At 39.4% G+C, this 17,632-nt stretch overlaps 1 protein-coding gene across 2 annotated transcripts in view; it reads left to right on the plus strand.

Moving 5' to 3' along the window:
* Window positions 1–17,632, plus strand: part of SEC61B (SEC61 translocon subunit beta) — a 102,971-nt gene that overhangs the window by 74,110 nt on the left and 11,229 nt on the right. Inside the window, exon 4 of one of the 2 annotated variants that reach the window (XM_057368339.1) lies at window positions 9,685–9,799. The exons of the other annotated variant lie outside the window; for it this stretch is intronic. Coding sequence (XP_057224322.1) covers window positions 9,685–9,784 — 100 coding nt within the window. The 3' untranslated portion in view covers window positions 9,785–9,799. Of the gene's footprint in view, window positions 1–9,684; window positions 9,800–17,632 lie in introns of those variants that run through there. 2 annotated transcript variants of the gene reach the window in all.

Raw genomic sequence — 17,632 nt, forward strand, 5'->3', positions numbered from 1 at the left:
CATTGCTACCCTTGGAGATGAATTAATGTCAGTGGTGAGAATTCAGGGGCAGCAGAAGCAGGTGTTGATCTTTCCCAAAGAGTTTGCTGATTTAGCCAGAGGTAGTTTTCTTCACAGTAGCTAGTACAGGGCTGTATTTTGGATTTGTGCTGAAAACAGGTGTTTTGTTTTGGTTTTTTTTTTTTATGGCAGAGCAGGGCCTACACAGAGGCAAGACCTTTTCTGCTTTTTGTACGGACACACTGGTGAGGGCTGGGGGTGCCTGGGAGGCTGGGAAGAGACACAGCCAGGACAGGTGACCCCAACTGACCAAATGGATATTCCTGACCATATGACATGCTCAGTATATACAGTAGGGAAAGAAGGAAGAAAGTGGGTACATTTGAAGTGATGGCATGTCTTCCCAAGTCGCCATTACATGTGATGAGGGCCTGCTCTCCTGGCTGAACAGCTGTCTGCCCACAGGAAGTGGTGAATGAATTCTTTATTCTGCTTTACTTGTGTGCACAGCTTTTGCTTTCCCTATGAAACTGTCTTTATCTCAACCCACAAGTTTTCTATCTTTTACTCTTTCAATTCTCTCCCTGATGCTGCTGGTGGAGGAGTGAGGGAGCGGCTGCCTGGGGCTCGGCAAATGGCCGGGGTTAAACTGAGACAGAAAATGTGCCCTGGTTTCAGATGAAGATATCCCCAAACCAGCACCCATAGCTCAACCTGGATTTCACTGCACTCTTTTTGAGGGAGGGTGACATCTGAGACCCACACTTGGGAGGTGCAAAATATTGAATTTTGTGTCTCTTAAACCTTTTGCAGATACTAAAAAGAGCCTCATACCCCAATGTACAAATCAAGGCCTCACTTCTATACTGCACACAGCATCCTCACAACCTGACATATAAATGTGAATGAAAATTGCTATCCAGAACACAATCCATTTACTAGGAAAGAAACAGTTCATGTATTTCTGTGATCATTCACAGTCTGCCCACTTAACTGGCACCAGTATTTTCATTTTTCTCAGTAAAGAATGCTTGCACATGACATGGCCTAGGGATTTGAGACAAAGTGACTTGACCTGACTAACTAATTATAGAGTGAAGGAAATTAATTTCTCTTTAGGATATCTGTAATTAATCCATATAGTAATAAATTAATTATTCAGTGTTGGAAAAGTATAAATMATTAATAATTGAGAAATAGGTACAATCTGGTCATAGATTTTCCAGAAGGAAAARGAAGATAAAGTGTTTGATGTAAATTATTTGCTCAGCTTTACCATTTTGATAAAACATTTTTTTTTTTTACTAAGAGCAAAACCAAGTGAAACAGAAATGTCTGCATGGTTAATGAGTCAGACGTAAAAGATACAGTACTTATTGGAAAAGCTGATTGTGAAAGATACACCAAAAATGGCAAAATGTGTGCACACAGCAGATAAAATTAAACCATGTGACAACATTTGTGCTGCAGGAGAGATGGCTTTGAGCAAAATTCATAAAAGTAAGTTAAAGCTCATACAATACTACAGATAATATGAGACCTAAGGCTAAAACAAAACAAATCCAAGAGTTTTATATGTAGCCTGAAAGTTTTTCTGTATATGATTTGCATGTATGCACATCCCCAGAGTTTCCTACAAGGTTTATAGGTTACCTGAATTTAGAAACTATCACTACAAACAGTTTTGTGTGAAAATGTCATGAAGCCATTGGGTTCCTGTGGTCCTTGATCATGAAAGTAAGTGGTGGTTTGGGGTTTTATGACAGGGCCAMGTCCCTGTAAAAAGGTTAATGAATCTAAGGAAAACTTGAATCTCAGTCTATGGTGAAACCCAAAGGGATCTAAGTTTCTGAATGCTAGACTTATTTTGTTAAGAACATCAGATGAACATCCCCCAGGGAGGTAGCTTCAAAGTTAAGTACCAGGGAAAGAGGTCTCTCCAAGCGTAGAGACTTGTGACACAGAGGAGAAATGGTTGTCTGGGCAAGGAGGTGGGAAGACACAAAGGGAGARCTGTCAATAACATTAGTGGCAGGCTAGAAAACGCTTCATCATAACAACTTCATTAAATGCCCAAGGAAATAAACAGAAACTTCAAATTATGAAAATCCTGATTTTAAGCCAATAATGAATTTTTTAATATGGGAACAAATATATTTCCGTGTATTTATCTGCAATGCAATTTGAAGTGTTACTTCCGTAATGCACTGGATAGCATGCTAACCTGAATATTGAGTATCAAAGTTAATCAAATGCATATACAGCATRAAATTCCCATGTTCTGAGCTCTGTTTTGTTAGGCCTCTAAAGACTGAGCCTCTCACAGTACTAATTCAKCACCTAATTTTGTAATCTGCCACTMAGTTACTCTGCCTAGTCTTGAAAATACCTCTTAGGGGCTTAATAGTCCTGATACAAAAAGACAAAAAGAGATGACAAAATCTTTATAAAGCAAATCCTACAACTGCAGTAGGTGAGTGCTTTTTTTCTGTTTAATTGGCCACAGGACACAACAGTTTGCCCCTTGGGAAGATTAACTGGTCCATGGGAAGTAGATCATTGTTCCTAGTCCACGGTTTCCTATCTTATTTGTCCCATGATGTAGAGCAAGATACAGGATGCAATACTGTCCAGAGGGTGATCCCTGCCACGAATATAGGACAATCTCTAAAAATGCAAAAGGACTTGGGTGATGGCACTGGAAGGCCAAAARACAGCCCTTGATAACAGCTACAAAGTCAATTTCCTCCAATTAATTTCCACAAACTAGTGGCTCCAGAACAATAGACACCCTGTGGGCAGAGTTCTTCACAAAGCACCCCAAAAACTGACTGGTGCCTRTGATACCTCCAGGCACTCCTGATCATGCCCTGAACTCAGACAGTGCACTGTGGCAGAGCTGTGAGAAGCCAGCCCATGGTTAAGGTCACTGTCACTGTGCTCCATCTCATGTGCAGGTGGAAAGAACATCAATTTCAACATCCTGTGAACTGAACACCAGCTTGATCAGCCTGGTTTGATTAACTAGGAGAAAGTGAATTATGTTAATACTTATTGCTCTGACTTGCCAAGACTCAAATATTGTGATCAAAATTTCAGATTAAAAAAAAAAAAAAAAGCTGAAAAAGAATTTTTTATTAATTTAGATTTAGCTTAATATCAGACAGAGGCTTGTCTTTTCTGATAGCTCAGTGAAATATGTCTAAGACATGCCTCCTAAAATTTTCATGAAGGTTAAAAAAAAATGTTTTTTCCCCATAGTTTGTCTACACAGTGCTTTTAGGTAAACACTGACATACACATTGTATTGGATACAACTAAATAAATTGCATGTATATTTATGTCTGTTATTTATGTTCTTCTACATTCTTCCTGAGTTCCATTTTAATTGACCTTTCACTGAGCTTATTCCTACAGATTTTTTTCAGAATGGATACTTATTTCCTAAAAAAAAAGACATGTGGCCCCCTTGCTCCTTTATACCGCAATATACCTGTAGATTACTTTTCTACTTACCTGTAGAATGTGCTTTTTTTAAATCTGCCCTTTCTGAAATATCTTCTCTGGTAACTTTTAATAGTCTTTGTTGTAATTTTCAAGACTTCTATTTTGTGTCAAAGTTTGTCTATTTTAGGGTTCCAAATATTTGAGGGATTTTTTTTAAATCASTTTCAGTAGTCTGTCTCTTGCAACATCATCTTCTTTGAGAATGACAAATTGAATCTTAGTGCTGTCCCCAATAGTAATTCATTCTTTCTTCCCTATAACCCTGAATTAGCCCTGGACTGGCTTTTTCCAGGCAAAGAAAAATGCTGCTAAGTCTCACCAAGTCCACACAGGGTATTTYAGAATTRCTTTTCSTTTAGGGGCAGCACATGTCACTGAAAGTCCCTTTCATCTCAATGAGGAAACAGKGAGATGCTGGAGTAGATTTTGAGGGCAGAAAGCTCATTGGTTTGAAGGGTTTCTTTTAATTTCCGCTCTGCTAATTTCAAGTCCTCTCAGAATGTCTCCTCTTTTCTTTTAATTTTTTCTCAATTTGCCTTCTCTTACTTTGGTTCTATTTGGTATATCGAAATCTTCTCAGCTGGTCAACATCCACTCTGTTATGTTGARCAACATAATATTGATAATACGTCTTTGTTCTTCTTACCTGCAAAGAAATAGGAAATTAAATGTTATTTTTATAAATATCAAGCCCCTCAGGTGATCCGCCTGATATTTTCTTGTCTTAATTTGCAGAGTTAAATACAAGGGACTTGTAAGGGGGAAAAAAGTAAAACAMACCTGAAAATGAAACTAGGGACTTCTCTAGCTGTAACAAGCAGCTGAAGTTTTTAGAGCTGGCTTAAACTAATCCAAAGTTATATTGTCCTGAAAAAGAGTCTTGCCACWTTTCTTTGATCCTGGCTATGTGTTCTTGCCCTTTCCTTTGGGTTAGTGCAGCTGGTCATGGAGGTGGATGCTGAGTTTTATTAACTTTCCACTAAGAGGGGCTGACACAACTCGCCTGGACCAGCCACTCAAGTTTTGGCTGACTGAGTAAGGTTAAATGAGTATCTGTCCCAATTAGTTGTCTTGTGCTTTTCTGAACTTGTTTTCATAACAGACATATGCAAAAAGTGTCAGCATTTCCAGGATGAGTGAAAAGATTAATGTTTGTGAAGTCATCTAGATTTCAGATTTGTTTGGAATTAAATGTACTGTAACAATAAACTTATTGTTAGCCTTCCACTAAGCACTCCCATTTTACTTCACAGCCTAACAGCCACCAGAAAAGACATCTGAAAACTTATTGTATTATTATTTATGATTCATACRAAGCAAATGGAGAAGAAATGCCACAAAAAATAATTTAAACATACTCAGCTTTAGCACAGAAAACAAGATCAAACTAATTAAATCCGTATTATCACTTTCTGTACAAACCACACACTGTTTTAATGTGTTGTAAATTCAACTCCCATTAAATTAAGACCTGATTGTGCATACATATGTGTGTATGCATGAGAGAGGGGATGGAGAGAGAGGAAATGCAGAGTCCTTCCTTCTCCTGGGATTTGTTGGAAGCCCCCTGTTGCTCCAAGAAGCATYGGGGCAGGGATTTTCATGCCTTTGTGCAGTGTCTGAGTACAAAAACACGAGGGTAGTAGCCCTGCTGTCCCTGTTGTTTCCTAAAAGAGGTCTGGTGAGATGGAGTGAGAGTTAATGACTGATTTGGCACAAAGCATTCTTCTATGTTCTGCTCTGAATCTCCAAGAGACATATTGGCTCAGCTGATCAGATTCCTTTAATAACACAGCTTCCAGGTCTGCTCGTGCTGATCCTTCTCTGCTTCATAGCCAATGATGGTCATGGCTTGAGGCCACAGYCTAACACTGTGACTCCAGAAAGAATGTTGTTGTTAATGTCAATCCAATGTTATTTTAAAAGAGAAACAAAGAACTAATGCATTTCCTGGGGTTCCCAACTTTCCTGGATACTGTTCAAGCTGTTTCAGAACTCAAGTGTTTCCTAAAAGCTGTCAGTAAGGTTGTGGCAGCACTGTAGCATCTCAGATACAGCAGTCATGGAGTTATTTGACAGAAATGTTCTGAAAAATACCAGCTTGCTGAATTTAAAATGCTACCTTCAAAAGGCATCCATTAATATTTACCATAGTGACATCCAGGTATCAGTCTTGACCATTTCCTCAAGCGTTTGTCCAGCTGCTGGGGTTTCTGAAAAGCTGCTGTGCCCACAGGAAAGGACCAGATCTGCCCGAATAATCTTACTTGCATTCAGTTGGGTAGCTGGGTAACTTGAGTCAGAAAAAGCACAACAGATACAGAAATGGCTGAAAAAGAGCTAAGGGAATACCTTCAAATGATAGTAATTTTCCAAAAGCATCCTGAGATGCCATCCATCGATAATTTGGAAACAAAGTTAACACTGAAATGATGTATTTGCTAGAAGCAGTTTGCTCATTTATAGACATACTTCCTTTCCCCAAACTATACAATAATAATGGCAATGCAGAGAAACACTCATTCATGTTAGCTGTTTGCCTGATACATTTCTGCAATCCTGGGCAGACGACTCTTCAAGGCTAAAAATTCAGTTCTTCATTATTAAAAAAAACCAGTCCTTGCTATAGGAGTTGATGATTCAGTGAATTATAATTATAATCAAAGCATAATAGGCATTTTGAACCCCTTGTAATTGCTTCCAAGAAACTATTTATTCAGCTAAAGAATTAAATCTTTGTTTGTAAGCTCTTTCTTGTTCACAATAGAAATAAAAGTGTGTGACTTGGCTCATGAGAAGATACCAGTCTGGCTATTTTACTCAGGGTGAAAAATAGGCCTTCATACAGAAAGACTTGGGATACTTAAAACAATTATTTATACATATTTGCCTCTATAAAATCCATTATTTAGCTCCAATGATGCCTCCGATTGGTCTTCTCCTTTACTGCATATTGAAGTCTGTATGATATGCTATATATTCAGTATTGCATGCATATCTGGCACAACTCCCAAAAACAACTCCCAAAGCTGGAAAATTATTTAGGAAAAATTGTGTGCTGGATGCCAAGAAATTAATAAATGATATAGATAAACTTTGTACTTTTTCTTGGTTCCTTACACATTGTAAAAACAATAAGGTTCCCTGAAACTACCTGATGTTCTTTCTCAAAGAGAGAAAGGGGAGTGAAAATGACACACCAAGTTCTACTTCTTACAAGCCAATACCATAAGGAAAAATACATTTCAGGCGGCCACAATAAATTTGCATCAGCAGCAGAAATACTCTGACTCGCCAGAGTCCACTGATGTCTTTACTTTCTGTCTTTAAACATGTGAGTAAATTCAGCATGCAAAGTCTTTCAGTTTTAAGAAAGCTGGGCAGCTTCATGTAGTCTATTGTCTGAAAAAGGCAAACTCTTCAAAATAACATTGTAAAGTAAGTTCTCTTCAACCTAAATAAGTATTATGAAGTTAGGTTTGTTGTCAGTTGGTGTAGTGGAACCCACAGTTCCCTGAAAGGAAACAAGATCAATGATGATAACATGCACGATGACCACACCAAGTTAAGGCAGCAGAACACCTTGGCAGCCAAACCTTTTCACAGTGTCTGTTGTAATTATCTAATTAGGTGAGATATCCTGGTGGTGTTTAGAACAATTCAGCCTTAAAATTTGTTCTTCATATTGTGGCAGTAGACCATGGCATAGAGGATACCCTGTATGATCACATCTTCCTCTGATAATTGTATTTGGTCAGGGAATGGAATACAACGGGTGCACATCAGGTATAGTCAAACTCAGTATGGCTCTATCTACACCATTATGCCTAACAGGGAAAACTTTTGTGTTAGGTATCCAAAGTTAAAGGGCTTTGGCCAGCTGCTGAAGGAAAACAGTAATTTGCCTTGAAGCCTATACTTGTCCTAAATCAAGTGCCTTTGCTTGTGCCGTGTATCATAACGTAAGAGACACAACTTACGTTAAAGTCATTAATTTTAAATTAACTGTGCCAACCAAGTGTTTCCATGAGTGAATGAGAATGTGCATTGTAATCTGAGTGACAAAAAATGGTGGGAACAAATGATGATTTAAAGGTATTTTGTATCCCAGTAAAATGAGGGATGCTATAAGGTTGCTTTTTATTTCAAATTGTCTTGCTGTTTGGGTCAGATTCTATGTCAAGTCAGTAAGAATTCTCCCTTTAACTCCATGAAGATCAGCATTGGAGCAGCCACAGTAGTCTTAATAAATGTAAATCTTATCTTACCCATTACAGACAATGGCATAGACATCAGAAATTGAAGTTTCCCCACACCATCAACACTGCTTGATACCCTATTAATGAGGGATGCAGGACCATTCCAGTAGTCTTTTCACTCCACTTTCCCTTGGGCTGTAACTGAGAAATTAGGCTTCCAAGATCTATTACATGCTTTAATCTTCCTTCTGACCTCAAGAGGTGTTAATCTATAAAAGTGGGTGCTGGGATGATAAGTACAGTGAAGGGGCTCGAGCAYTGTAAACTCTGGGAGCAATGAGCTGGGTACTGGAGGCTCCTTCAGTCTTGGGCCTGCCTTGTGAGATGCTGTGAGGGCAAAATTATCACCAGTGATGATAAACGGGTGATGAACTGACTTTCCAGACTGATCATGCCCGTTCTTTAACAAGTGGCTAGCTGCTGGCAAGGTCATTGTGTGCAAACTTTTACAGGCAGGAAAAATGGTGAGAAGTGAGACAGAGCAACATGGCTTTCTACCACATTTCCAAYAGATATGTCCTGGAAAATTCAGGTAGGCATAATTCCCTTACAAAGAATAGGTGGCCAGGAGTGAGACAGATTTTTTGCTAGGGCGATACCATAAAGAGAGAGTTATAGTCAAATGTGAAAGTTAGTATGTTTTCATTTTTAACAAAAAAGGCAAGTAAATCAATTCAGGATCATCAAGAATAAGCCTCAATTTTTTTCCCCAAATATGAAATTAATTAATATTGTAATTTTTAAGGTTTTAAACTTTTTACTCTGAGTTTCTGAATATTCTGGYAATAGAAACCTATATTGATGCAAAGTACCTAAATTATTTACAGTCTCATTAGAACCAGAAAGTATCTATTTTCATTTACCTTCTCCTATGAAAACATTTTGAGGCAACCAAGAGGCCTTTGAAGTCTCTAATCTGTTTTCTAAAGAAAATAACATTAATTCAGCTGACTGAATTAAGCTAGCATTCATGCATGCAAAAACAGGAAATGCTCCAGCGTGTTACAAAAATATACTGAACATATGACTAAAAGAAACAATCACAACTTAGGTAATTGGTTCAGCCATGACAGGTTCTMAATTTTCTTTTCAAGCTCATGTTACATACAACAGAGTATTTCTCTTGTCAGATCTGAACAAAAATCACATACAGCTCATCATTTAAATCACAGCAACCCCTAGAAACATAATAAAACTAACATAAGCAGAACAATACAATGGGAAAATATTTTCTTTTCCTTTAGTTCCATAAGGATATATATATCTGAAGTAGACTGCATGTCTGCAGAAAGGATGGACATGATAGGAACATGAGTTCAAAATGTTATGTTTTGGGAWGTTTTGGATGTTTTATTTGCTTTCAGTTGTCTCTTTTTCTCCAGTGGGTCCAGATGTTCCCCTTGATCTAAGGATTGCCASACAGAGAGAGGACCAGGGGACATCAGAACAGGAACCACTCTGCTAAGTCTGAGTTGGCCTTGCAGGTCCAGAGGACTTGTACTCACCATTTCAAGTAATATGCCATGCAAAGAAAGTGATGCTGCAAGTAAGGCCTGCTTCTGCTCAGCTGTTCCTGAGCAGGTATCCATGATGTCATGATGGCATCATGAGTCATAAATACTGAGGAAAGGGGGAACAAGTGATAATAAAATGACAACAAGGAYTAGCCAGATCATGAAAAAGAACAAAAATAACATAAAGTGGAAGAAAAAAGGCTTGCCCAATCATACTTTAATGGTATTTACTAGCACTAATATTATTTCTTCATATATTTTCGTAGACTGTGAATGCTAAGAAAGTGCAGTCAAGCAGACAAGATTATGGACTTCGAATTAGCRAGGGCAGACTCACTTTTTAAGCCTRYCTTCATTCTGCTTATGAGGGTTRAAKGTTTGCTTTCCCTCCTTTTCCYTGGAAGGATCAACTGGCCCTTCCACATAGGCACAGGAAGAGCTCAGCAGAGACGGAAGGTTATGAAGACCCAGGGGGCTGCTGGAACCAGACAGGCATTTACATAATTCCCATCATTCAAAAAAAAAAAAAAAGTCTGAGCTCCACAGAATGTTCGGTACATATTGTGTTTTGACCAATGTCCCTGTATCATCATTATGCTGTTTATTTCTGCTCATTCTGAATTTGAATGTGAAGTGTTCATAAATAAAGGCACATACAGAAGTGTTCTGAGCTAACTGTGCTTTGCTAAATGAAAATTGCATTGACAGTTCTTATGGCTGTTTTATATGTAGAGCATTAAAAAGTATCTGGAAGCTCCAGGGATTTTTTTTTGATAATTGTTTTGTGTGTTACAACGTGTTTTTATAAATGGGTTTTGTTTTATCCTGCTGGTCCTTTATCCTGCTTCTGTCCTTTCTGGAAATTCTAAATTTTAAATGAAAATATGCAACCTCTATATATGATCAACTTTTGTTACTTTCACAACTTGTGCAGAGAAGTAAGTTAGCCACTAAACATGACAAATTTATTTGTTCATTTATTTATTTTTAAATTCTAATTAGAGAAAGGAAAAGGGTGTCAAGAGTCTTTAGTGATTCACATTTTAACAACCAGGTTATAATTTATTAATTCCCAACTTATAAAATTTTCACAACCTCTTTCCACAGGAGTCCAAGAGCAACTCAAATTTATTTATTGTTTCTATGTAGGGTGTCATTAAATATTTGTTATCTCCTAAAGTTTGTTGGGAAACGGGATTATTTTCCACATCAAATCACACCAATGCTAATGGGAAAAGCATTAGATGTTGACCCAGCAAATTAAACTGTAAAATATGAGGCTCATTGTATTATTACATACAGACACATTTTCTGTGCTCCTTATTAAAACCATCTTAATCAAACTCATTGTATTTTAGTCATGTTTTAAAATAATTATGCCAGAATACAAAACACATGAATATATAAAGAGAACAAGTTCCACTTCAATATGTTCAATTTAACTTTTTAAAAGAATTTTCCAATTGGTGTCCTTTGACRTTTAAATTGATCACCTACCAAGAAAAAGAAAAACACACTGTGGGTTGTTTGTGCTTTTCTTAAAGCTTTCTAAGATACTCCTATTTTATTTTCCAAACAAAACCAAAAATCAATTCTGCATATATGAAGCTCATCTGATGCATATTTCTGTAAATTGTAATTTCTAATCCTTTGTGTTTGATTGCAATTTTGGTGGTAAACATGAAAGTGTCCATCATGGGGTTAAGCGTTCTCTCCCTCTCATGGCTACTCTTTCCTGGAGAATTACTGTGAGAACTCTCCTTCTCTTCTGATTCCCTTATGAATCTACACTGCACAGTTTGCCACTGTGGATGCTGCCCTAATTCACAGAAGCCTTACTGGGACAAGGTAATATTTTAATATTTTAAAACTAGAAATAGGAATCCTGATATTGTATGCAAAGTTCAGTTGCTCGGTGATCTTCCTGTATTCTTCCTTTATGGGGGAGATGAAATCAACATASAAACTGGGATTTAGTGGATGTTTCATCTGGCCAAGCACTGATATTTGCCTCAGGATGAGATGGATAATGACCTGGGTTCTGTTGATTAGCCCTGAGCTGAGTTTAAAGAGAGTCTAAGGTCTGGCTCAGATTGTTTGCTTTTGCAGATGCCACAGGTCACACATGAAATGAGAACATAAGTGCCGTGTTACAACTGTTTTGTGTATTTGATGGGGARTGAGAAGCTAAGGGCYTTATCTCCTCTACCTTTCTGATTTWAAAAAATAAGTAYATTTTTGAACACTAAAATTTYTTGTACMAAGTAAGATTCTCARTACTTTTGTGTTGGGAATCACAGAGTCAATGACTGCAGCAGCCGGTTACTCCTCCTCCCATTGGAAACAAGCTTTCTCCACATACCAATTCCTTATCAAAGGACAGAAATGACTGACTCTTTATGTTAACTTGCATTTAAAGAACTCAAAACAAAGAGKTATTTTTTCCAGTGCCTTATGGTGCAGCCCTGCATGGGAGGAAATGGACCATCACCACAATTCCTGATACACAGCACACCCTGCAACTGCTGAACTCACCAGTCACACCAGTCTTTCCACTGGAATAACTGCACACACAGGACAGGGAGCTCTGGCCATGGCACCAGCCAGGAGTGCTCTGCTCTCCCTGGTGTTGGGATGGCTCTTCACTTGCTCGTTCACTCACAATTCTACAGATGCACAAATATCTCACTTCCAAATCAGCACGTGGTTCATTTGCACTCTAATGCTGCTGGACATTTATTTGCTACATTAAAGTGGCATTCCTATTCCTTTCTTGCCAAATWTTTCCCCGCCTTGCTAAATTTTGCTAAATTAATACCTTGTCTTAAAAATGTAACATGTCTGAATTTCCTCTGCTACTTGAAACCCATCGTTTTTCAAGACAGACCCTTAACTATGACAAGGTGGATAATTCATTATGAATTTTATGCWGGGCTCCAGACTGAGCTCTAAAGTCAAGGCTTGGTTCAACAGTTCCTGAACAAGAGGCCTATGTGAGAGCCTTGTGGGASAATAGGAGGTTCTGCCTTCCTGATGTTTGAACTTTCTGCCCTGCTCCTAAGGAAAGACAGCGATCGCTGTATTTCATGAGCTTTTTAAATCAGCAAGAAACTAATACAGTCTTCTGTTATTTTGAGTTAAGCAATTGACTCTGTTAAGTTCAGAAACTCTACACAAAGACTCTATGCACCTACCTGTTTGAAATTCCATGAAAAGGTTTAAGATTTAGGCGGAAATTGAATATTAACCTTAACAGTGGAAATATTGACATGAGRTAAGACAAAAGAGTAAGCCCTGGACACAGATTAAGCAGTCCAACCATGAAGTCTCTAGAGCAGGTAGGGAGTARGTAGGGGAAACACACTGGGACATTTTCCTGGGCTCTGTCCCTGCCTCCTAAAAATTCAAGTGGAAGATCCAGTGCTTGGATCCTCTCAGGGCAGGCTGGTGAATATCCAAGAGGTACAGCCAGTCCAGATTCTGTTACACGGRCATGTTTTCACACTGTCCTCATAACTGGTAGCTTTATAATCCTCTGGCCTTGGTAAAAGCTCCAGGAAAACCCTCTGGAATTCAGCCACGTTCATTTGCTGTAGTCACAGGAGCAACTTCTGGCCTGAATACTTGCAGCTGAGGCACTGAACAGTTCTCCAAGCAAAGTATGTCCTACTCATACATGAAGACCTGAGATATGCATAAAAATTGCACATTGATTTTGGGAAAATGYTTTCAATAAGTTTGGGGAATCTCTGGAGGTTTTTGGAACTCAACTGGATTAAGCCTTGAAGAACCTGCTTTGGCCCTGATCCAGGGAGGAGGTGGGACTAGAAACCTCCAAAGGTTCCTTCTAATGTAAWTTTTTCTATGGTTTTATGACCTTATGGTTCTCTAATTTTGGGGTCTAAGGTTCTCTGTCACACTAAGTATTTTCCACTAAGGCCATTTCAGCTGATAAACTCTGATGTAATGAGACATGCTACGCATGCCACACTGCTTGGGCCAGCGGTCCCAGCCTCAGTCCTAGCCCAGAACCACCTACTGCCTTTTAAGCAGACATTGTAAAACACACGAATATCTGCCTTCCAAATAGCTTTGGCCAGAGCAACAGCAGCAATCTGATACGGTATCAAAGTGCAGCACCCCGACAGCCTGGGTCTTAAGAACTCTTTCCCAGAAAGGAATCTTTTACCAAGAAGTGTCTTGAGCCAATGTCGGGTCAGTGACCAGGCAGTCCTGCCAAGACATGCTCTGCTTGGTAACACAGACTCCACGTGGGTCACACGTCCCACTGGCTCATGCCACCACCCTGGTCACCCTCCCTCCTTCTGTCCRTCACTCAGCAGCTCTTGGGCAGCCAGCACAGAGTGTACAGGAGGGGCACGCAGAGGCTGTAAAAAAAAAAATCCCTCGTAAAAATAACTCAGGAGACTCCTCACACCAAAGCTGGAAATAGCAGAGAAAACACCTCCCATTCTGGTTCAGGGGTGCCTGTGCTGTGGGGAGGAACCTCTCAGTTTGCATTTCGACCGCACCGCTGCGGGCTCCCGAAGCTGTGAGCATTCCCTCAGAGGCACCACACATTTCCTAACGATGTAACAAGGTGATCCCATCAGCCATTTAATGTTCACAGCAAGCGGCGTGGGAAACAAGCATCCCCATGTGCTTCCTACCAGAGATGAGCTGTTGAGGTGGAAGGAGATGGTTAGATCTTGTGCCGCCCCGAGACRATATGGAAAGCTGATGGAGAAGTCCTGGGAGGGAGGAAGAAAGGAGATGYAGTCTTGTCCAATTTGTTTTACTGCATTTATTGAGAAACAAGTGCATCTGCTGAAAGTCAGAATCTGCTGTAAATAGAAAACAGGTGTCATCTTTAAATGTGTTTTCCAGTTCAACCTAGTGGTGCCCAGGAGAAACACTATCATTTTTTTATAACTTACATGGGAGAAGACAGAGTGGGCGGGGGGGAGCATTGAGGAATCAGGGCAGGAGGCATATAAAATTTTTTATGTGGTTTACAAGGAAGAAGAATGTGTTAAGAGGTTTTTTTTTCTTCTTCTTTTTAACCCCGTAACAGATTAGGGGTAATACTGTTGGCTATGGATCTTACCAAAAGAGTGAAAGAATTCATTCTTAAGCCCAGSGTTTTTTCTGTAGTTTCAGAAAATCTATCAAAGTGCCAGGGTGTCTGATTATTCAGCCCCTGCCTTGGCGTCATACAACACAAATGAGTGCCACACAGCGTGGATTGAAGATTCACAGAGAAAAGCTGTTGGAGTTTGATAGTGTTTTGGATCTCAAAGAAATCTAAAAATACAAAATACAGCCGACACATGTGCAGTGCTTTAGTAAGCCGAACATCTGGGACTATTTCAAATGCTCCCCTTTTCTGTTGCTTATTATGCTACCAGAAAGCAGCAAAGTACAAATAAAAATTTAGCAGATTCTTGTGCTGCTTCTAAGTTCAGCTACAAAGACATTAAAAACAATAATGGGGAAAATTGATATATGCCAGTTTACAGCCCCTGTTTGTTCTTTTCTTAGAGGATACTTATATGTGSTGTGCTGCATCTCTCTCTAGTTTTCTGGATTAATTATTGTGTTGTGGATGTATACGCACATTTTAAATGTATACATTGACATTTCCCTTATGGTGAGACTTGCAGAAGTCTTTGCAAAGTCTAAATGAACTTCACATGATGAGGTAGAAATRATAATCATGTCACCTACCATTCAAAGACATCACTTCTGTTGACACAGTATTTTTTATACCATGATATCAATACAAAAATGTTTCCTGTAAGTCAAAATTGGCAAAATAAAGATCTAGGTCCAAAGTAAGTAAAATAGTTCAGTGTGGAAGTAGTTTTGCTATAGACTTCAGTGAGATGAGGATTTCACTCAGTCATTTCATTTTGGCTCATTGATTTATACTACACAAACTTTTTTTTAATAAGACTACTTAAGGGGATAACTACAACTGCATGTCCTTGGGTGTCATTCAGTCTTAAGAGATAGGGGCCAAAGGTATACCATCTGCACAGGGCTGCTTGTAAGGCTAGACAAATAGCATCATTGTGAGATCTTTTAGAGTAAACAATAACTTTCCCAGACATATGCATATTAGAAACTTCTGTCAGAAAGGAAAAGGATTTTGCTACGAGGGAACAGCAACAGAGGACAATGTATGTAAAATRGCCACAGCCAAGGCCAGAATCTGTTTTAAGGGGCATGGAGTTCATCCAAAAAGAAGGGGGGCAATTTTTTTTTTATGTATCTTTCAAACTATTCAGCCATATGACTCAGATTTTAAAAAAGAATACATCAATATAGGGTCAGTGGTAAACAATAGAGGAAAGAAAAACAAGGATGYTATCAGCTAACTCAGTGGATCTTTTCTTTGTACTGTGTTTTTCTACACATCCTTAGATGGGTAGTCAGCACTATCTCCTGGAAAATGAACTTAAAATAAACATGTGGAAGAACTACTCAGAGCAGCCCAAGATCAGCACAAATTCACACTGTGTTGGGCTGTAAGAACACACAGAGCTATGAAGGYCAACCAAAGATCTTCTGGATGGTCTCTGTTATCTATTTGTATCAACAAAGAAATTACTTCAAACATCAGAGGGAGGAAGACAGAGTAAAAGCATGGAAGAGTATCTTATTTAGTCAAGAACTTTGACTTCCATATGGCCAAAAGGGTATTGTAAGAAATGTAATCTTGTAAAGTGAAAATGAACCTTATTGGGCAAAAGCATACCAGAAGATAATAACCATATAAACTCACTGGCTCATATTTCAGTACATGGTGATGGCCTGCCCATACGCCTCTAGGATTTCCTTCTTGAAGAATGTCCAGCCTCCCTGGGCACCTTTGCCCTTCAGGACTGCTTCCCAAGAGACTCTGACAACTGGCCATATAAACTAGCTGGCTTGTCTTTCGGCACGTGGGGACGGTGTGCTTGTACACCTCTAGGATTTCCTTCTTGAAGAATGTCCAGCCTCCCTGGATGCCACTGCCTTTCAGGACTGTCTCYCAAGGCACTCTGACAACTGGCCTCCTAAAAACAGTCTGCCCTCCAAAAGCACAAGGTGACAGTTCTGCTGGCACCMCTCCTTACTTCCCTAAGGAGTATGATTACTATCATTTCATGATCATTTTGCCCAAGGTGACCTCTGACCATCAGAGACCCACCAGACCATCTCTGTTCACAAACAGTACACCCAGTGGGTGCCCGTCCTTTTTGGCTCCTTCATCATCTGTGTCAGAAAGTTGTCTTCCACACACTCCAGGAGCCTCCTAGACTGTTTTCTCTCTGCTGCATTGTATTTCCAGCAGACATCTGGCATATTGAAGTCCCCCACAAGAACAAGGACCTGTGATTGTGCGACTCCTTCCATCTGCTTACAGAATATTTCATCTGCCTCTTCATCCTAGCTGGATGGTCTGTAACAGACTCACACCAGGATGTGTGTCCTGTTGGCCTTCCCTCTGACTCTTACCCATAAAACACCCAACCATATTGTCACCATCATGAAGCTTCAGACAATCAAAACACTTCCATCTGACTGGGATGAACTTTCCAACCATATTTGCCACCAATCCATTTAGAGATTTTATTTGGATAGTCATTGAACAGTAACTGGTTAAAGAAGTTAAGCATCTTCATCCTTACCATGGTGCCTGTGGGCACCATTTATAAAAGCTGTTTTGCACCACAGCCACCAGCACCTACAAGAAACACAGAATTCCTCCTCCTGTCATCAAAAATGARGAGGCTCTGCAAAGCTGTTAGGACCAGCCACAAGGGATATGTTGAGTATTGTCACACATTAAACAATAGCCAGGGAGTCACAGTTTTGCTTTTTCAGTCCCTTCCCKAAAATGAAAATAGAAATAAACAACCTTTTATTTCTTACCCCTCTGCCCCCAGTAAAGACATCAAAGTGGGATTAGCACAAAACTAAGCAATAAATGAAATGGAATATTTGAGAGGGAACGGGTGTTCCACTTCCAGATCACCTTTAAAACCTCAGTAGGGAGAGTTACGGGCAGGCAGCATAACCTGAAGAATGGCCAGATCATAGGATTTGTAATTAGAGTGAGTACATGATGCTTCCTCACTGGGGAAAAAAAAAAAAAAAGAGATGAGCAGCTGTCTCAGCAATACTGGAGTCAGCGAGGACTCCCGATGAAATCAGATACTCATCTGTGGAGAGTGCAAGCACCGTGCATCCATCAGGCAAGCATGTGTCACAGCCAGTTRAACAGAAATGGCTTCTAGAAAGTTAAGCTTCCTCTGAAACCTCAGTACATCTATTAATAAGGGAGAATGAAAAGAGGGCTAGAAA

Source organism: Malurus melanocephalus, unplaced genomic scaffold, assembly GCF_030028575.1.
Source record: "Malurus melanocephalus ecotype Western Australia unplaced genomic scaffold, MMel_1.1 scaffold_90, whole genome shotgun sequence".
Lineage (NCBI taxonomy): Eukaryota > Metazoa > Chordata > Aves > Passeriformes > Maluridae > Malurus > Malurus melanocephalus.